This window comes from Apteryx rowi, unplaced genomic scaffold, assembly GCF_003343035.1.
Source record: "Apteryx rowi isolate R43461 unplaced genomic scaffold, aptRow1 scaffold_327, whole genome shotgun sequence".
NCBI lineage: Eukaryota > Metazoa > Chordata > Aves > Apterygiformes > Apterygidae > Apteryx > Apteryx rowi.
Genome location: NW_020449719.1, coordinates 261,659 through 283,245, shown reverse-complemented (window position 1 = coordinate 283,245; position 21,587 = coordinate 261,659). Strand labels below are relative to the sequence as shown.

General features: G+C 39.2%; 1 protein-coding gene across 1 annotated transcript in view; it reads right to left on the bottom strand.

Moving 5' to 3' along the window:
* Window positions 1–2,259: 2,259 nt before the first annotated feature.
* Window positions 2,260–21,587, bottom strand: part of MXRA5 (matrix remodeling associated 5) — a 20,285-nt gene continuing 957 nt past the window's right edge. The window contains exons 2-7 of the mRNA XM_026071535.1: window positions 19,751–19,972; window positions 16,455–16,584; window positions 15,735–16,125; window positions 8,080–13,080; window positions 6,617–7,517; window positions 2,260–5,002 (exon numbers count right to left, since the gene is read on the bottom strand). Of these exons, the coding sequence (XP_025927320.1) occupies window positions 3,091–5,002; window positions 6,617–7,517; window positions 8,080–13,080; window positions 15,735–16,125; window positions 16,455–16,584; window positions 19,751–19,972 (8,557 nt within the window). The 3' untranslated portion in view covers window positions 2,260–3,090. The remainder of the gene's footprint in view (window positions 5,003–6,616; window positions 7,518–8,079; window positions 13,081–15,734; window positions 16,126–16,454; window positions 16,585–19,750; window positions 19,973–21,587) is intronic.

Below are 21,587 nucleotides of genomic sequence, written 5' to 3'. Positions count from 1 at the left end.
GACTTCCTCATCCTGATCAGGTGGCCTGTAGTAAACACCCACAACAGTGTCACCCATGCTAGCCTGCCCTTTGATCCTTACCCATAAGCTCTCGACTCGCTCTTCTTTTGATTTATCAAGTAAAAATTGTGAAACTTTCTTACATCAAGACCAATCAATCCGTTTCTCAGCACCTCTCAAAATCAGAAAAGGAACATGCTCCATTGCGTTTGAATGCATGGCTCCTGCTCAGTCTGAAAGATGAATGAAGAATTCTGAAAACCAATTAATGAAATGTTGTGTACTTAAAGTAACGAGAATTTATTGATTTAACACAACTTGCAGATAAGTATGGAAATAAAGGAAGAAGTTATGATTTAAGTTCACAGTCCTATGACTGCCTTCATTTGACGGATGATTCAGCATATGGAGTGACATATAAATTCAAGCCTAAGAAGCCTAGTCCTGGGACAGACTTGGTTTCCCGCTGAACTTCTTTATTTCTACAAAAGGAACTCAAGATGGATACCCTGGACAACTGGTGTCTAAGCAAACATGAGGGGAAGAATATAAGAAAGATGGGATATATGACCAAATGCTGTTTGAGTGTGAAAGGTGTTTATCTAATATTTGTTAAAATATAGTTATATCTATTTTGGAAGAGAATTGTATCTTATAGGCCTCTCATTGGTAGCCTGTTTTAATAAAAGGGGTAAAGGCAAACACCTTGGAAATTAAAATACATTAAAAATGTTAAGTCTCATTTTGAGTGAATTGTACAAGCACGTAAGTCTTGATCTGAATAAGGAAAATGTTTTGAGCCAAATCTTTCATTTCTTGTGCCTCTAAAACTACCACTGGCATTAGTGGAAATTGTGGATGGGTGAATAAAACATTATCAGATGCTTCATTTGATCCCAACAGATCAAATGTTTGATTTTGGATTATATTTTCTATATCTGACATAAAAAAATATGCTTAATGGAAATATATGGAAGCCATTCAGCATCCAAGAATATCTCTAAATTCACATATGTGTTAACTGAAGACTGGACAGACAAACAAAGAAAAGTAGTTGATTCCTATTCCAAAGCTAAAATGCTGACTTCAGACCCTTTTAAAAGATGTATTATTATTAAAATTTGTATTATGATTTTCCGAGAACTGCTATAAAAGCAATGTGATAAAAATAAGTAAAGGAACTAAAGACGTATAATCTGTGACCTGTTYGTGGAAAACAGCCATATTAGAAACAGAACGTATGAATGAATGATCAAGTTAAAAACTTTGAGTGCTTGTTCCCTTTCCTCATTCACAACTCTCATGAGCAGCACCAGTCCTGCCAGCTAGTTAGGCACATGCCTTACCTTGAGTACTGATTTGCTGATTTAGGGCCCAAGGACTTAAACCACAGAGAAGAAACTAAGACCTAATTGTTATTTAATTAAGCCACTAACGTAGCTGCATACATGGTTGTTTATAATGCTAAAGAACAGAACTTTTTATTCTGCACTGGATTTTTAAAAAGAAATTTTATAAAATACTCTRTCACATAATCCATGTTCCTTGTCTCTTTAGCAATATCCTGGTTTGATTCAGTGTCCTTGTACTATTCAAATGCTTTCTCCTTCAAGTAGCTCAGTTCAGTTTACCATCAAGATAAGCATGCATTCTGTGATAGGTTACAGTTTTCCTAAACTGTATAAATTTGTTGGGAGAGGAAATCATTATGCTTATATTTTTTACAAAAGGAAAATACTGAAAGAACTTTGCACTACTTCCTCCTACATTTCAACCAATAAATAGGGAAGGTCAAAATGAAGCTTTTTTTCCTCATCATAGTTCTAAAACATGAGCATAAAATTTATGAGCAATGAGAACTTTAAGAATTCAGGAATATGTCAGCAAATCTTTAGGCTGTAAAGTAGAGTTAACTTTTTCATAATTATTATTGTAGCTGTTTGTTCAAAATATGGGTATATTCAGCTTCTTGTAGCAATGATTTAAACAGTGTATTTGATAAATCACACAAAGATATGTAGACACTACCAAATAAACCATCCTTGACTGCAAGAAAAGTATTAAATTTGTGAATATATCCTAAAATATACATAACAGAAGTGCCAAGTTATTTATTAGGACACCATGTTTAGTAAGATAAAAAGTATGTATAACGCTATATTAGTTCTATTTTCTCAGATAACTTCATACACCCAGTGTTTGGATTAGCCTATTTTCTCAAAGCAAAATGAAAATGCAGTAAATAGAATTTTTGGAAAATATTTTTTATTATAAAATGTACAGTATAGTGACCTCAACATTATACAACACTGTAATGTATCAGAGTCTTGTAAAGACCAATAATTTATAAAATGAGACCAAGTTCATTGTTACTCTTTCTAGTCTCATAGTCTGATTTAAAAATATATATAAAATATATAATGCATGAATTTGAGTGAAGCATCTTTAGTAGCTGGAAAAGGTTTGTTCATATGTTATGGTAACTAATGTCTGAATTTATTTTTATTAAAAATAGATTACTCTTATTTGCTAAATTAGTCTTTGATTTTGAAGAGCTGATAGAAGRATGATCAGAAAGGTTAGTAATAATACTCTATAAGGCTAGATTATGTAAAAGCACTGCAGGGGATAAAGAAAATTATGTCTCTCCAACAAAATACTAAAGCACTTCTATCATTGCAGCTCATTTATTACAGTTAATACTTCTTTGGCATTTTAAGGTGCTTGTTAAAACAAGGAGTAGCTTTGGACTACTGACAAGAATAAGAGTACTTTAGGTCTCRGGTGCTATTGGATAGCATGAAAAAACATGTTACATTGTCTTAACAATTTAGAGACCTTTTCCAACAAGCTAGTCCCCTCAGTTTAAATACATCTATTGTCTCCTTGTATTGCAGGAAAGTAATATCATGTTGAGTACAAAAGCAATGCATTTTGTATGAAAATAAAATTAATTCCATTGWATTCTTTTTCTTTTTTTTTTTCCTGCCCTCAGCCTTCCTGGCTCTGTTGCAAACAGTACTTTCCTTGTTGCACTTGTTTGGCAGTGACTTGGACATTAGTATCCAGGCAAAGGCATTTGTTTTAGTGTTAGAATATGTGTATGTAGGTTGTTTTCGAATCACTGCCTAGTATATTTTTAGCAGTGCATTTATAGAAGCCCGCATCCCTTTGAGTAGACTGCTGGATGACTAATGACCCCTGGGGGTGGAGGAATTTGTTTCCATACAGACGAGACTGAGCTCCTGTTGTCAGATGTGATTTGTCTGGAAGCTCCCACGTTATTTCTGCTTTAGGAATCCCAATGGCCATGCAGTTCAGTTTCACTGAACTTCCAGGCCTGGCATAGATGACGGGTGCTGGCTCACTGGTGATCCGGGGTGGATAGGCTATCACTATAACAGGCACATTCATAACAGAAGTACCATACTCTGTGGACACCTTGCAGAGGTAAGAGCCCCTGTCAAATACAGAAGCCTCACGCACTGTCAGTGAGCCATTCTCCAGGAGGGAGAAGCGACCCACAGCCTGGGGTGCATCCAGAACCATCCCGTTGGGCAGWGTCCAGGAGATCTGCGCCCGCAGATTTAGCTGGGTGATGCAATGGAGCTGCAGAGTTTCTCCATTAATAATGCTCACCAGGTTGTTGTACTGGTTGCTAATTTCCGGCTTGAGTCCCACTTTCAGGAAGACAACCCTTTCTACATAACCTCCTGGATTTCTGGCTGTGCAACGGTAAGTCCCAGCATCCCCTGCGGAGAGACCACTGATGTGCAAAATCCCATCCCTCTTGTGGTAAAATCTGTGCAAATGGCTGCCACTGGGGATTTCAGTGCCATTGGGAAGGATCCAGCTTGTGCTGGGCTCAGGGTTCCCCTGGACAGAGCAGTTCAGATTGATGCTGTGCCCAGCAATAGCAGTGATCCTTTCATTGACAGGGTCTCTGAAGGAAGGTTTCTTCAAATGGTCTGTGACGAGGAGCTGCACAATCAGTCTTGCTTCCCCCCCTTCATTCCGCCCGATGCATATGAGCTGCACTGCATCCGTCTGCCTCACTCCTCTGATGTCCAAAGTACCATTGCGATGCACAGTGATCCTGTTCCCATAGTAGGGAGCAGGCAGGATTACCCCTTCTGGAAAAGCCCACAAGACCCGTGGAGCTGGGATGCCTTCAGCTTTACAATCAATAAGTTTCCGGCTGTCCCTTATGGCAGTCTCCCTCACAGAAGTTATTGTATTGAGATGCCCATTGATTCGGGGAGGCTGAACATTAACATGGATCCAGACTATTTTCCGATCTTCTCCAGCACTGTTCCGCACTACACAGGTGTAGTTACCACTGTCAGATCTTTGGGCTTTTTGGATGAGGAGGGTGCCATCCCTATATATCTGGTATTTGTCAGATAGGGCAGGAATGGGCCTGTTTGTTGGGGAGAGCCAAGTCACTTTGGGAGTGGGCTCTCCTTTGGCTTCACATGCTACAGTGATAACATCACCATAGGGCACATTAATAATGACATATGTTTTGTTCCTGATAGTTGCAGGCTCAGCCACTACTTTGACCCGCACTTTCATCTCATCCTTCCCAATCTGGTTCTCAGCATAGCAGGTGTAGTCCCCTTCCTCTCTCAGTCCAACATCATTGAAATACAGGGTTCCATTGTTGAAGACCACGTAGCGCTTCGTTCGGCTACCACTGTCATCTGACTGCATGAAAGTATTAATCATGCTGCCGTCTGGGAGACCCCAGGAGATCTCAGGATTTGGCAGACCTGTGGCCACACAGTCAACTTTCAGGTCCCCTCCATATTTGACCTTGTGGTTATTCTCATTTTTATGTTCTATTTTGGCTGGTTTCATCATCACGTTCACTTTGAGGACCACGTAGTCATCCCCAATTTTATTGCGGGCCACGCACAAATAGTCTCCTGCATCTTTATCTGTGACTGAATGGACAACCAAAGTCCCATTGCTGAACACTTTGATTCTATTCTCCAAGCTACTGTGAGGAAAGAGAAGAGAACAGGACATAAACTACAAAATCAGGTTTTAGGAATTAATTATTCAGTGTAAACTGGAAAAAAAACAGCAACCCCACTGTACTGAAAAAAAGCATAGTATTGCTACAGTTAGATAATTAGATGATCAGAGATGTCCAAGCTATTCACCATCAAAAAGCAGATGAAAAATAATAATTCTGCTCATGTGCAACCAAGCAATGTTCAACCCTCTTCCATGACTTTAATGGTGTTATTTTTGACTCTTCTGATTTATATTGCATGTATAGGTCTCCAGAGGTCTCTTCCAACCTCAACCATTCTAGAGTATTCTGTAGCATTAAAACACTGGATCGCTGAATGACACATTGCACACAAACCTATACAGACTATAATTATGGAGAGACTGGCACTCAGGTCCTTAATTAAAACAAACTAAGATGAGCTATTGTCTCTGACCTCAAGTACAGCATTTTAAACATTCAGAACAAACTCAAAGAAGCAAAATGTTCAGACTCAATAACAAACAGTAAGTAAACTTTATCATAGTTATTTCAGGATTTCAAAACTTAAGTTCTGAAATACAGAAAAAAAGATTTCCAGTGTGATAAAAAGCTATTGTCCCTTTCCAATTCACTATGGAAATGGTGCACTGTGGCCAAAACCCTCATTTACTCAGAAGCCCCACAGATTTCTCTCCAAAGTAAAGATCTGCTGTATTTGAAGAACAGTCCACATAAAGATCAAGAGAGAAAATGACAAACCTGTTTTGTTGTTATCAGTGAGGCATAAAATGAATTCTGGATTTTGTGATATCTACAGGCTACCTAATTATATTTTTTATCAGTGTGACAAAAATGATGACTATGTTCAGCTATTGAGAAAGTTGCTGTTAAGTGAGCATTATAATGTGAATACATTTCTTATCTAAAGTGCTCAAAGAGTGACAAATGAATAATTTATAGAGCAGAAATTGAGTTTCAGCACAGACTCTTAGGATAGTTATTGCTGTTCTTGAGAAGCGATATTTCACCTGATTTCATGAACACTGGAGAGAGAATTTTTTTAAGCATCWATATGCAATATGATTTATTTATTACAAGATAACATTTATTTACACAGCAATATTAAAATGACAGTGCTTCTTTAAAATAAATGATTATATGATTTATTGTCCCACAGTGATAGTGTACAATGACCTGCATAATGAATAAAACGAAATTCAGTGATCCCATTTCTCTTGGGGAAAAGCAGGTACTTATGCAATCCTGCGCAAACTCTTAATTATGCAATTAGGTGTTATTGAAGCAAGTAGCACAAGAGGTGTGTATTTTAACTTTTGCCATTGGACTTTCTACTATAGCTACAGACTGGCTGTAAAAAACATACAGTGACAACTTATTCTTTAAATTTGAAGTTGCCTTTTCAAAAGTATTATTGTTTTCAAGCAAATTATGATAAGTTATGACTTGGAATCTTTTGGTATCATTTTAAACTCTTTCTTTAAGGACTGAGGGACCCACTGAAGTTAAGAATGAAACTTGTACAGATATGAATGGCCTTTTTCCTAATTTCATCCAAACTGCAACTTAGCTGTAACACCTCAAATAGTAATTTACCTGTGCAGGGAATCAATCATCCTTTTGGAAGGCAACCTCCATAATATCCAAGGCCAGGGGTCACCAGAAGCACTGCAGTCCAGACGCAGAATGCTGCCATATGTTACATCGGTCCTCTGAGGAGAACTCCCAGTTATCTTGGCGTTAGATGCTTGTTTCCTCACATGGAGCTGTACTGTTCTCCTGGCAGCTCCCACCATGTTAGCTGCAATGCACTCATAGGTCCCACTGTCCTTGGGAGAGACGTTGCGAATGTAAAGAGTTCCATTGGGGAAAACAAATAAATTCCCATTGACAAACTGGGACGGTCGAATTTGCGTGCCGTCAAAGAGCACCCAACGGATGCTGGGAAAAGGTGCTGCTTTTGCAGTGCAGTGGATGTTAACACTGCTACCAAGGGGCAAGGAAATGTTCTCCTGTTTATCCTGCTGGATGATAGGGGGTAAGGCTGCAATGTGGAGCCTCACTGCAATGCTGTCAGCTCCTGCTGCATTGCTAGCTACACATTTGTACACTCCTCGGTCTGAAAAAGTTGCTTGCTTGATAGACAGGGTTCGATTTTCATGGAGCATTACCCTGCTTTCTGTGGTGGTGACTCTCTGCAAAATCCTTCTGTCTGGGAAAATCCACGAAATATGTGGGCTTGGAATCCCACTAGCCTGACACTCCATTGCTACAGTCTCTCCAAAATATACCGTGACATCTCGATAGCGGGTAAGTAGAATTTTGGGCTGGTGCGCTACAACTATCAGGACAATAATCATTTTATCTATGCCATGCAGGTTCTGAGCAGTGCACATATACTGCCCACGATCCTGAAGCTGAGCATTTCGGATAACGAAGGTGCCATTTTTCAAGACTTCAAACCTTTGTAATCTTGTGTTGGCTGTCATTAGAGCACCTGGGAAAGGTGAGAGGAAAGAAAGAAATAGAAAGTCAAAGGTCTTGTTTTTAAGACATACACCACTGCTTTGGAAAAGGCCGATGGAAGATTTAGACCAAACCCACTTAACACCAACTACAACTTCAGATGAGTCATATTATGCCTTCAGATACTCTCCACAGCTCAAATTGGTCTTTACTTCTATTGCAAAACTAACTATACTAACTTGCAAGTCTGTGGAGTGTAGGAATGTTTAAAAGCTTTATCCTTTGGGATTTCCATTAAATCTTTACATAATTTCTCTTTACCTTTTGCTTAAGGAGATGGACACATGCATCAATATACAAAAAATTAACACAATAAATAGTAGAGGTTTTCTTTTACTACAAAAAATACYACAACGTTATTTTTATCTATAATGATTAGTCACTAATAGATTAAAAAGACAAAAAGTATTATTAATTAACAGTGTTATTCAGTGTTTTGGGCTGTTCCTGCAATAGTACTGCATTTCTATATGATAAACCAAGTATTTGTATCCTTAAAATTGCATGGAAGAACACATTTTTCAGTGTCTTACCTGTAGAGACTTTTGTCCAAGTAAGAAAAGGCTTGGGTTCCCCTACTGCATCACAAGGGATAAAAGCATCTGTTTCAGCAAGGATGGATATGCTGTGAGATCCTTTTGTGATAATTTTAGGTCTCTCTCCAGGAGTTTTGAAATTGGTGGGAGACTGAATTATGGTGGAATTGTGTGGCACAGGTGGAGCTTTTTGATGGTGATTATGGATACTTTTAAAAGGTTGAACTGTAGTGGATATATATGGCCTTGTGTGCTGAGAGAGAAAGGCTGGAAAGGTAATCTTCAAAATTGCTGGCAGTGGTGATGTGGTGGTTGTGGTGCGTGGCAAAGGAGTTATTGCAATAGCTGTAGCTTTCTGCACTGTAATCCCAGTAGGTGAGACCTGGTCAATTGCGTCTTCTCGGATTAGTTGACTGGGGACCACTGGTTTAGGATGCACTCCTAAGGGTGGGAACACCTTTGTTCTATTGAGAGGGAACACCATTCTGGAACTGGGATGATAGGGGATCCCTTGACTTGGTAGTCTCCCCACCATACCTTTGTTATCTGGGAGGTAGTTATTGCCAAAAAATCTTGAATTAATAATGTATCTGTTCTGACCTTGATTACCAAACTTGCTTGCAGTGAGTGGATTTGTTCTGTAAAATGGAGTGGCTGGTGTTGTGGTTGTTGTTTCTATTTGAGAGGCAGTGKTTTTTTTGTCCTGGATAGTATGTGCTGCGTATGCTGTTATCTCTGGTTTGTTTGTGTAGTGAAGAGGCTGGTGTGTTATAAAATAACGAAATGAGCCTTGTGTTATAATATAGGGAGGTTTCACTGTGCCTCTTACTGGAACATGCCTTGGAGGCACAACAGGCAGTCTTTGGTTTAGGCTTGGTATCATTCCAGCTGGTAGATGGGGAAGGTTTGGATTTAGCAATAAACTGTTGTTTGACCTGCTACTATACCTCTCTTTGAATGGCTCCTCTTTAGACTGTATGCTAATCCTGTTTTGGCTAGAGGACGGAGTAGGGTATGCATTCTCTCTTGAGCTCACTGTCTTTCTGTCATCACCTGTTTCAACTTGTTTTGTCTCTGGGAACCTTACTTGATTGAAGGCATTACTATCCTTGGTGTCATAATAAAGAGAAGGATGTGAAGTGCTTGAAATGGATGGGGAAAGTTTTCTAAATGGGTGAAAGGCAGTGGGTGTAGTCGGAGGTTTTTCAGTTGTCTGCACGATGGGATCAYGATGAAACACACGTGACACAGCTTCTGTTTTATCCAGGGAAGATGATTTTGTCCCAGTCTGAGAAGAAACAGCAACAAATTTCTTGGTTTCTGTAAGTGGAAAAGTTTGTGTTTCTGTTCTGCTGAAGGAGGAAGACAAAGTCATAATTTCTTGTTGCTGAGGTGGCTCAGTTATTGCTGGTATTTTTAAAGGTACTGTAGGCTTCTGCAGCTCCTCTGAAACTGAAGGGTCCTCAAGAACTTCCACTGTGCCAACAGGAATACTTAAGCCTGTCATTGTGGTATATATCAGCTTGAAAGCTCCAGTGGTGATGTCATTAGTCACAACTTCTGAGTCAATAAGGATAGATTCTTCTTGAGATTCTGGGTAACCAGGTTTTGTAGAGGAGATCATGGTGTCCACATGCTCAGGAGAAGCTGTTGTCCTTGATTGCTCTGCCTTACTATCTGTAACTTCATAATCTGCTTTAGTGCCTTTTCCTTCGAACACATTGTCTAATGAGTGGTATGTTGGTATGTTATTTTGCTCTGGTTTCAGGGATGCATTTGACTTCGTTGTAGGAACTGTTTTATGTCCAACGTATGATGATAAGGTTGTGGCAAGTGCAGTGACTGGAAGTGCCAAGGTTTCTGGAGCAGTAGGAAGTGTCACATGCTTTGTTTCAGGTGGAGAAGCAGTAGGCCTAAAAAAAGTAGTTGTGACCACCTTTCTGATTTTGGTCACCTTCTCTAAGACAACTGGATCAGTAACTAATGAAGAAGCAACTTCCAAGTGCTCCTTTTCTTTAGTATGCATTTTGACATCAGTTTTACGATCATCATCAAGAGTTGCAGAGATGCTTTTGGTAATAGCTTCAACTTTAGATGTTCTTGGAATGATAGGTATTCCCTCTGTGGTTAAAACCAAAGGGGGAAAAGCCTTTGGTCTTTGTCGGATTCTGTTTGGCCTCGGTCTCCTTCTCCCATAAGGCTTTTTTCTAGCATGTTGAGTAACAAGCAAGTTAGAGGGTGTAGTTGTTCTGTAGGGAGTTGTTGTTGTGGCCACAGTGGTCAATTTGCTGATGGAAGCAGCAGTTGTTATCCCCTCTGCTTTTATATGAGGAGCATTAGTACTTGTCAAAGTGAACGTGGGATCTGGTTTTGGAGCAGGTAAGTTTCTATGTTCTGCTCCTTGAGAACTCCCTGTGTAGCTCCTGGACATGCTTTCCTGAGTCACTGTATCCCCCTGGGTCTCTGGTTCTTCCTTGCTCTGGACGCTGATGGATGTGACAGCTTGATAATTTGTACTTAAGTCTGCAGTTTTAGCCTGACCTGTGGATACTTCTGTGTGCTGGTGTATCAAGCCATTGCTCTTTTCTGTAACAAATGGAGAAACAGATGAAGAAATGATAGTAGTGGCTGTAAAATCTGTTGAGATGATCTTGTCCAACTCGGAAGGTGTGAAAATTATGCTGGCACCACCCATGGGGTCCACTTCATCTAACTTCACATTTGCCTCCAAGATGCTAYGACAATCTAGACTCTGAGATTCAGCTAGGACAGTAGCATCAAGCGGTAGCTCAGCAAAAGCAGAATTTTCCTCTGATGTGTAAGATACGGTTGTAGCTCCACTTTCCTCTGTGAACAAACTGCTCTGAATACTAGGGAAGTTAGTTACTATTTGTTTGGTTAGAGGTTCTTCAGTAACAGCATGGATATTTTCTTTGACTATAACTGAATAATCAGTCTTGACATCAAGTTGCTGCTGACTTCGGGGTTGCACAGTTGCAGAGACTGGAGTAGAATATGGATCTGATATAGGGATTTCTACAGTGTACTTACTTGCAGGTGTTTCTAAAGCCCTGTGGTCAGAGGAGGGTTCTGTTTCTGGCCTTGTTAATATGGATTGGGCTGAAAATGCTTTAGCGTTGTGGGAAACAGTGACTGAGAGTGGCTCATCTTCACCCAGAGGTGATGCATCAGCAGAAGAATCTACCACATCAGAAGCTGTCTCTGAAGCAGGAGGAGGGCTTGCTACCAGATGAGGGACTGGAGTTGTTTTCTGCATGACTGACGGCAGTGCAGTTGTTAAAGAAATGGCTGTTGCTGTTGTTCTAGGAAAATTTTTCCCACGGACCTTTGCCAAAATGTCAGCCCAATGTTGTGGATTAATCTGTTTGTTTGCCATATTAATTCTTCTTCGAGATTCAAATACTCTTCGGCCTTCTGCAACATTGCTGTCCTGGATTCTATCAGTACCTTTCCAGACTTTAATTTTCCTTCTGCCCTTCCTCCCCTTTTTAACTTGAGTCTCTGACACCTGGTCACTTCTTTGTTTAAAGGATATTTCCTGGTCTTTCAGATGGTTCTTTTTTCGTGAGGACTCATCCACCCCTCCTGCCCCTGATCCCTCTCCATCCTCTACTACCCTCCCTCTTGTTTTTGCTAAACTTTTTGAACTTGGGCGCTTTTTTAGTTTTATCCTTTTAAATGACCTGTCAGACACCATTTTATTTACCATAACCCTTACAGCAAACTGATCTGATCCATGCAGATTGACAGCCACACATCTGTAATGGCCACTATCACTGACATGGCTTTTTGGAATAAGCAAAGTACCATTGTCCAACATATATCCTTTTGATGAGTTTGATAAATCATTGAGTACCTGGCTGTTTGGAAGAATCCAGCTCAACTGTGCCCTAGGGATGGCAACTGCACTGCAAGGCAAAACTATTGGATCTCCAACATTTTTTTCAACTCTCACTACATCTGAATCAGCTGGCTGAATAGCTGGTGGCTGCACTAAAAGTCTGTAAGCCATTATGTCCACATCATCTCTCACTTGGGCAATGCAGTAGTACAGACCAGCATCAGTGTAACTCACTCCTTTGACTATTAGCTGGCCACTACTGAGAATGGAAAACCTACTGTCTTTCTGATTAAATGGTGCCTGCAATTTAGTCCCATCTGGAAAGAGCCACTGAATGAAGGGGCTTTCAGATGCTTTCACATTGCAGCTCAGCTGACACTCTGAACCTTCCACCACACTCTGTGCCATCCTCGTGCTCTGATTTTGCTCTATCATTACCCAGCTTCTCTGCTGCCTGCTGTCTTTGGTATGAATTGTCTGAGAAAACTCAGTAAAAAAAGATAGCACCACTTTTTTCCCTGTACTTTGGCGTCTGTTTAATTGGATGTTTATCAGAGGTTGCATTATCCAGGAAGGTTCAGACAGTATTTGGGCTTTAACACCTGTGTAGTAAAGAGCATCATAATCTGAGCCTTGCCTGTACCGATAGCTTACTTTAGGCTCTTTGCTCAGCATAAGTTCCCTCTCCAGTTTGACAGGCACTTCACTATAATAAGCTATGAGCTTCCATAATTTTTCATAGTTTTCTCGATTCATTGGACATTCAAAATCCAGTGAAATTGTAGCATTTATATCAATTTCTTGAGTCTGGATTTGACTCCACTGAATTTTGGTAGAGCCTGTTGGTTTCTTGATTTCACAGTTCAGGTGGACCACATTGCCATGCTCATCGGTCATATTGAGAGTAATATTCCATGGCGAGGACTGAAAATCTTCCAGAGGGAGCTCATAATTGTCACTGTCTTCTTCATCTTCAGCGCTGCTATTCTGTCTCAGTGAGGACTGAATGACAGGTTTCCTACAGGAAATATCTTTCAAATTTTGAATATCTTCTTTCTGGAGCTGTTTTGGGCTGTTGCACTTAGGACAGAGCTGTCCCCCTTCATATGCTTTGTCCTTTTTGCATTTTAAAACACCTGCAAGCAAAACAAACAAACAAAAAAAACAACAAAAGATAGATAAGCTTCTGAATTAACCAGAAATAATCAGAGTTAGAGAACTCTCAAGAGGGCCAACTGACTGCACAAGGAACACATTATACTGCATGAAATATAAGACAAGGTTTTTAAATTGGCATTTCTTTGTTTTCACATTTGAATGGGCCTAATTTTCAAACTAAGAGAGCGCAGCTTCATCTGAATTTAATGAGAGGTTTGAATGCTCCCTCCTTCTGAAAATTAGATCCACTGTTTCTGAAGAAAATGCCCAGAAATTGAAGTGTCCAGAGCTACTTTTTAAAGGTCAGTAAAAAACTACACTGTGTCAGAAAACCCAGCATGTGCWTAGTGAGAACCTACCCATCTAAGTTGTGGACCTAAATTGAAGAGGACTGCATCCACTCAGTTTTTAAAAATGCAGCATTTACCTGAGAAATGTTGGACATGCTCATTAAATACTCCAGCAGGCTGTTTACATCTTAACATCTGTACTGACAATACACAAAACATACTACTGCAGCTGCCAAAATCCACTGATTAGTTCCTGTACTTATGAACTATTCATCAGCAGTAGAATATGCTAATGCCACTTTTTTTCCCTGACCTCTACAGTACCTCCAATCTCTGTAATGATAAAATAAAGACTAAAACAGAGAGGAAGTGCTAAAACAGAAAATAATAAAAACAGCAACAACACCCTTGATGCCTTTCTTCTATCAATGGCAGAAAGACTCTTGTCTGCAAAATAACAGACATATATTTATGTTTACGTTGTTCTGCTTACTATAATGTCAAACATTGCCTTACAAATTTAGTTTGGAAACACAATGTAAATAAAATGCATCCCAGTTATTCTAGGTACAAGTGTCAGGTTGATCACTCCCAAGGAATGAAGGATCTTTGAATGAGCAAACAATATAAGGGTGGGTTATAAGGCAAAATGCTAGGAAAAGGGGAAGAGAAGACCTGGCAAAATTTCATAACCATTTTTTAATTGAAAAATATATGCGTTGTCCATTTGACAAATCTACTTTCATCAGAAGTTCTTACAAATGGAAATTTTAATTGAACCAGTCTATCATTTGCAGGTTGAAACATGATGTTTCAAAGACAAGGAAAGCACTTTTCATGACAGAACTGGCACATAATCAACTTGTCAGTTGCTGTACTGGTCAGAAGAACTTTTAAGTGATCACTAAAACAGCACTTTTATGACTCCACATTGTCAGGGACAGAATTTCCAAAGAAGCCAAGGTTATAGCTGTATAAAGACACAAATCCTGTCATACATAAAAATGACATGGATAAATTCCTTTCTCTGCCCAAAAATCACTGTTGTAGCTTAGAAGAAGAATGTAATTGAATAAAAATGACAGCAAAACATCACTGCGCAAGGAAAAAGAATGTTAACCAAATACTTCACCCTTTTAACTTACAGTGCACCTTAAGAACCTTTAATACACCTACTTATTTGGATCAAGAAGCRTATATAAGAATATCAAGATGTAAGATAGCTAAATATAAAGCCAAATTTAGATGCTTCAGATATCAGTTAAACCAGGAACACTTATAATACACATTCAAATATCACACACTCTTAAAAGCGTAAGCCATAGTTAAGTGCAAAACTACAATGAATTACATATTCTAAGATCACAGGACCCATCATCATGGACTCCACATCGCTACACAAACCTTATGACTCCAGCACTCATCTGAGATATTTGTAGTTGCAATAAAATGTCAATTCCCTCTTAATATTCTATCAGCAAATCTGGTGTAATGCCAGTCCCCCTGGACTACTGCAGTAAGCACTTAGCTACCTGACATGGAGTGTTGGTGGACTGAGATGCCTAAATCAAAAACCGACATCCCCAAAATCTCTTATTTGTGACCTACTGATCTAGAGACATCATAAAATTCACTATTTGTCTAGTATCTTACTTCTGCACACGTCCAGAAGTATTCCACCCTCAGCACTGTGATAATTTATCTCACATCTAAACCTGAATGAAGATATACCTTCCTCTGAAAAATTGGCAGGATTGTAAGTGTTCTCTAAGAATATTTAAAACAAATTGGCTCCCTGACAAAGTGAAGTTGCAGTCAATCAAGAAACAMAGACAGACAAGAAGGGTGCCCAAATATTACATAATAGCTTTAAACTTAACAACTTTAAAGAGGACTCATCCAGGAAGTAGGAAACCTTATTTCCATTCCCTCCTTAGCCCAAAATGTTCAAATCCAATGCTTTCACCTCCCAGGAGAATGCCTAGTTACTAAGTTTTTTGGCTGAGGGCAATTGCTAGTCCTTTGCCAAAGCTGTACCACTGTGCAAAGGAACACACTAACAGCTTCCAATTACAAACTTTACTATCAGCTTTTTCATCTTGAATGTGACCACCAATTCCTTTGTTGTTGAATACTGAATTTTAGCTAGTGACACATAATCACTCCCTTTTTGCACTACTTTTTAAATACATGCATTTTTCAGATGGTAAAGGAACAGAATAGTGCACATAAACATTGYGTAAGTACTGCAACTGGAAATAACAAACCTATGCAAATACGCAGAACAAAGAAAGGACATCTAACATTATGAGTTGAAGAAGCGTTGATATTTTGGCTCTTACCTGCAGAAACTTCATTCCATTCAAGGAACCACTTTAAGCTGCAGTCACAGGACCATGGATTCCCATGAAGGTAAAGATTCTCCAGCAATGGCATGCCTTGAAACATCCCTGCGGGCAAGGTCCTAATAGCATTTTCAGATAGGTAGAGATGTCTTACTGTTGACAGTTTGAAATAATCAAGGACCATAAATGTTGAAAATGTGCTGGGATGAAGCTGCTGGAGCAAATTTCCTTCCAAATGGACCAATCTCAGAGAAGTTAATCCATTAAAAGCATTTGGATGAATAAACTCAATTCTGTTGTGGTCCATGTGGAGTCTCATTAAGCTTGAAAGTCCTTGAAGGGTTTGGTTTGTTATAACTTTCAACTTATTGTAACTAATTTTGAAAACCTAAAAAAAAAGAATAAAATGAAATTAGCTGTTTTTATACATAAACCCAAACGTAATAGCAAGCATGCAGAAGTTTTCCTCCCACATKCAAATATTCTTCGCACTATTGAAAAATGATACACTGATCACAGATGAGAATGTAACTGCATTTTAGTTGACATTATCGAGCATGATATGGGTTTACATTAACAGGTTTCCAATATATTTGAGGAAAAAAAAATGATACCTTAATTGATACTACGCAAGGCATTAAAGAAAACACTTATTTTCTGTCTCTTGTCGTTCATGGGAGTTGTAATTTGTGATATTTAGGAATATCTGAGCATTACCTGTAGAGACATGAGATCTTTCAAAGCACCGTTAGGAATATTCTGAATGTCATTTCCATGAATCATGAGCAATTCCAGTTTTGTGAGTCCTGCAAAGGAGTTTTCATATATAGACTGTATACTGTTAAACCTGGAAAAAAAATCACAACATGTGCAGTTACATTTTACGCACTGACTGTCACGGACTACAATGTAAAATTAGTATAGTCTAACTTTCAGGAAAAATTGGATAGATCTTAATSCATTGTCGAAGGGCCAGAAATTACTGAAACATTTTTACAAGGCCAAGCATACTTAGTTCATGTTTACATTAAGATTTCTTTTAACTCAATTTGTGCCATTTTAGCCATAATTTAAAAATTAAGAGCAATAAATAGGCGTTTAAGTTCTAAGAGTTGTCAGTATGTTTTTCCATGCAGCTCAGTTTATGGAACAGTAATAAATCAATGGCCTGCAGCCAACCAGTGATGCTATGGAGCCTGGCAAACTAGATGGGCTGCAGTGTTGCCAAAACAGCATCTAACAATAAATGAATAAAGATTTGGAAAGAGGACATTAAAAATGGACATGGCCCAAAAAGCACTAGAAGCAGAAAGTCACAACCTGCTTAACTTACTGTTACAATGTGTAATTGGCTATATCAATTAATGACCTAAAATCTAGGAACTGACCTTCCAATTATATAATTTGAGTCTGGAAACTTCTTTTAGAGAAGTAATACAAAAAATCTGCTTTTTTGAAAACAATTTGATTTGACTTGCCGGACTAATAAATCAGGTTTTATTCACCAATATGGCAGCCTTAAGTTTGGCTGCCTAGTTCTACATTTGAGTTTTCCACATGCAGACACAAAATAGATGTATGAGCTAATCTGGGCACGAAGACTCTAAATTAAGCAGCTAATTTTAAAGCTTTTTTTTCCCCTATTTTTTAATACTTTTCCTTCTAGAGAGGAAGTGGGGAGAGAGAGAGAGAGTGACAGAGACACTAAAGTACTTTGATTATGGAGGAATACTTTTAGATCCTTTCTTTGTTATCCACGTGAAAGTTCATAATTGGTAAAAATTAAGTTTTTTTTTTATTTTTAGTCCTATCAAAGCTCTACTATGCTAATATCAGAGATCCATATTTCAACAGCAGTCCTTCTAGAGCATATGAACTTCTCTAAATAAGGAATTTCCTTAAAGTATTTCCAGTTAGGAATCCTCAATCTATAGCACCCTACAGTGGAAATATGTTAAAAGCACTTTTTCTAGAGTGAAAGAAATGCATGATCAGATAGGTAACAGCGTTTCTTTTCAGGAAAGGAAACGTCTCAGAAAATGTCATTTGTAGCAACGAAATACAAAAAGATAGGAAAGGACTTTTATGCCAGCAGTATCAAATAATGTACTTTTATTTAAAAATAGCTCTCAGGATAAAACTTACAAAATGCTTAAATTGCTTTCAAAAATGGGATGTAGGCACCTAAGTTATTTAGGAAAATAACTCGGCATACCATGTTGATGTAGGGAGGAGAAGTGAATGTGAATATATGTTTTTGAATGTGCAAAAGGAGGGGGAGGGCAGCTTGATATAATCTATAGGGACAGAGGATTTATTTAAGAAATACGATACCAGATGGGCTTAAAAGAGGAGAAATGAGTCTAAAACAATGGAAAGACAGAAATTACTAAACTTTGAAGAAGATCTGGTGCTTTCGTATGAAGTTAATGAAGAGATTACACATTCTCAGTAAAGCTCTCAGTGTTCCTGAGATTTTAGTTATTTAAATTCCATCATTTTCTTCTCATTTCAGTGGCAGCAAGGTAACTAGCTATAAATGTTACAGAGAGCTCCCAGGAGAACACAAGTAAAACTCATTTTACATGAGCCCTACTTTATGCAATAAAAACGAATAGGATGTAAGACCAATTTCCACATTAGACAGTGCAAGTATTGAAGATCATGGAATCAAGGACATGGATTTCTGGACATGTTCTACAATATTTTCATTTTCCTACCAAAGGTTTACAGACACATATAAGGCCAATTGGAGACAAACACACTGTTGGATGGAATTTGGTGACTTTGCTTTGCAGCTTCTTTGGCAACAACTTTTAAATGAACTTGCTTAAATTACTCTCCTTAGTACCGTGAATGTTAAATTTAAGATTGACTCGCACTTCTTTGTGTATATAATTTTAGCTTCTCAGTGGGGACTACTAATAATTATGCTGATAATACATGGCCTGAAATAATATTGAGAACATCCCTCACACTGCAAAATGTCATAAGGCTGACCTAACTGGACATCCATTCCATAGTGTAAGAATTGCACAGTGTTATGCATCATTCCAGTATTAGTTTCAGTGATTTGACTATGAGTTGCTTGGATGACGCAAAAATGGTATGAAAATTCAGACTGCTATAATACAGAGTTATTGAGTATAAGGGCATTTTGAGAATAAAATTAGGCTTTAGGTGGATAAAGTGTTGGCAGATAAGAGACAGTTTAAAATACAGAGGAGCAAATAAATCACTACTACTGTCACTGTTACCAGTCAGAACATGATCAGTTACAGCTTACAGGCACTTTGGGGGTATTTCATATCAGGGAAAGAGGCAGCCCTGATGTCAAGTGGAAGAGAACTGAGACCCTCCTACCATGCTATGTCCTATAATGGCCCTACACACTTTGTGATATGCAGTGCACAAACTGTCCCTGCCTTCTCTTCTCAGTCTGGCAGATAGATGTGAGTTGGCAATATCCTGGTGGAGGAAAGTAAGCTGGAGATTGAGCTCTCTCTCCTCAAAAAAAAAAAAAAAAAAAAAGTTGTCTGCTTATACTCAGCTTAAGTTCCTTGGAAAAAGGCCTCTAACACCAGTATAATAGCTAAACTTTACCATATATCTCAATGTGCTCTAAGAAGCTACCTGGCTACATTACAGAATTTATTCCTAACACATTTTTATACATCAGGTATAATATTCAACATTTAGCACAAATCTCACAGTAGGGTTTTTTCAATAAAATTATTCAATAGTATATAAGACTGCATGTACTATTTGCCAATAAGAACCGACACCATAATATAAATGTCTCTTTGAACTTCTCTTTGAAAAATGAGGGCTAGACTAAAACTCCCTTACTTACTACCAGTAACTTCAACACTTGAAATACAGCATCTGTACGTAACCGCCCACCTCTGCAATTCTGCTTAAAAAGCACACCCAAAGAAGCCGGTGGGCAGCCCGGGCGGGCGCTCGGCGTCGCGGGACTCTCCGCAAAGGCCACAAATGCCCGCGATACGCACCCGAAGTTGATCCTCTCCACGTGTCTGGCGATCCTGGGCGGCACGGCTGCTAGGGACCGAAAGGTGCAGTGGACCTCAGTGGGGACGTAGCAGGCGCAGGGCCGGGGGCAGGCCAGGGCGCCCCGCGGCGGCCCCAGCGCCAGGATCAGCACCACGGACAGCGCCGCCGCCGCCGCCTCCGCCCGCCCCCGCATCCTCGCGGCGCTCCTCGCCTCGCGGCTCCTGCGGCAACCAACAACAGCAACGAAAAAAAAGAAAAAGAAAAAATTTTTTTACTTTTTTAAACACCTTACGCTCTACAGAAGGTCTGCAGACAATTAAGGCAAAGTTCAGTTGGAGAGAGGTTTGATTTTTTTTTTATTCACTACTTCAAAGACAGCTCTTCTCCCATAATCCAGTATCTAGTCCGCTAAAAGTTATGCTGTCTCCTTTACGGTAATAAATTTTTCATTTCTGGTGTACGCGCACATTCATCTCACCTGGAAATTATACAACCTCAAGGGAAGCATGCAGTTCAAGCAAATTGCCATGGCTCCCTCTACAGTCAATGAAAAAAAAAAAAAGACAACCCATATTCACCGGAAGGTGAATAATCCCAGGTATTTTAGATAACTAACTAGAAATGGTACAAATCACCCTCCTTAGGTGCCTAATTAGCTAGCTCACCTAGCCTAGGTGCCTAACTTTTAGACAGGCCGCAAACTTTTAGGAGGGTAAAATTAGGCGGAATGAATCCCATCCATCATTTATATGGGAAATGGTATCATTGACAGGAATAGGAATGAAAGAATTAGCAGCCCATGCACCTGGGCTTTGTCAACCCTTGCCAAGCATTAGCTGTGTGATATCTGGGCATGTCTTTACATTGTAATCATAGCCAAACAGGAGCTGAGAATGATCAGAATTGGTAAAACTAGACCATTGATTTAGCAACATAAGCATGGACCTCAGAGGAAATGCAAGCATGACATTTTTATTTCTAATCTTGCCATGTTTCAACACTCACATTCACATTTCCAGAACTGTGTGTCTAAAACTGGATGCCTAAATTCAGAGAGSCATTTAAAGATACACACTATGCTAGAACAGACATGAAAATGCAACTGCTATTGACCTCGAGCGCTGATCACCTCTGAAAATAAGATCATTTAGTAGAGGTTTAATTACAGGCTAAACAGTCTAACTCCGGAGAAGTGAGTTTGAAATATCCCTATTCCTATTGCTTCAGAAGAATTTTGAACTCTTCAGATTAAAGCCATACAAGAATGCAAACTGTTATTAGTAGCAGAATGTTAGTATTATTGCTGTTGTGTAACAGTGTGACAAGGAAGGAAAGACTTTCATTCCTACCAGATATTATTAATTCCATTACTTATTAGTCTTAGTATAAAAGTCAGATTTGCTCAGATCTGCTAGCAATAAGACACACATTTTTTCTAACAACATCATATGCAAACCATTACAGTTCAAAGGAGATGCTCATTGGGCTGAGGAGGTTTCTCAAATATCTGCGGTCAAGTTAATGAGACATTTACTGTCCTTTAAAAGAAAAATAGCTTTTAATTTGTTTAAGAACACTCAGGTGCCGTTTTCCTTGATGTTCTCTTTAATGAAAACTGTCTTTTAAAAATATCCTACCCGTGTGAATTCTTTTTTTGGGGTGTGTGTGGGGGTGGCACGTTTCATTAGAGGAAGCGTTTGCCGAAGTCAAGAGGAAATTACAGCTGCAAGAGGGAGCCGAAGTGGAGCTTTCGCCCGCGTGGAGAAAAAAAAATGGGCGTGCTGCAAGCGGTCTTCCACAGCGCGGCGGCCGGGCGCTGCGCGGGAGCGGGCCGGG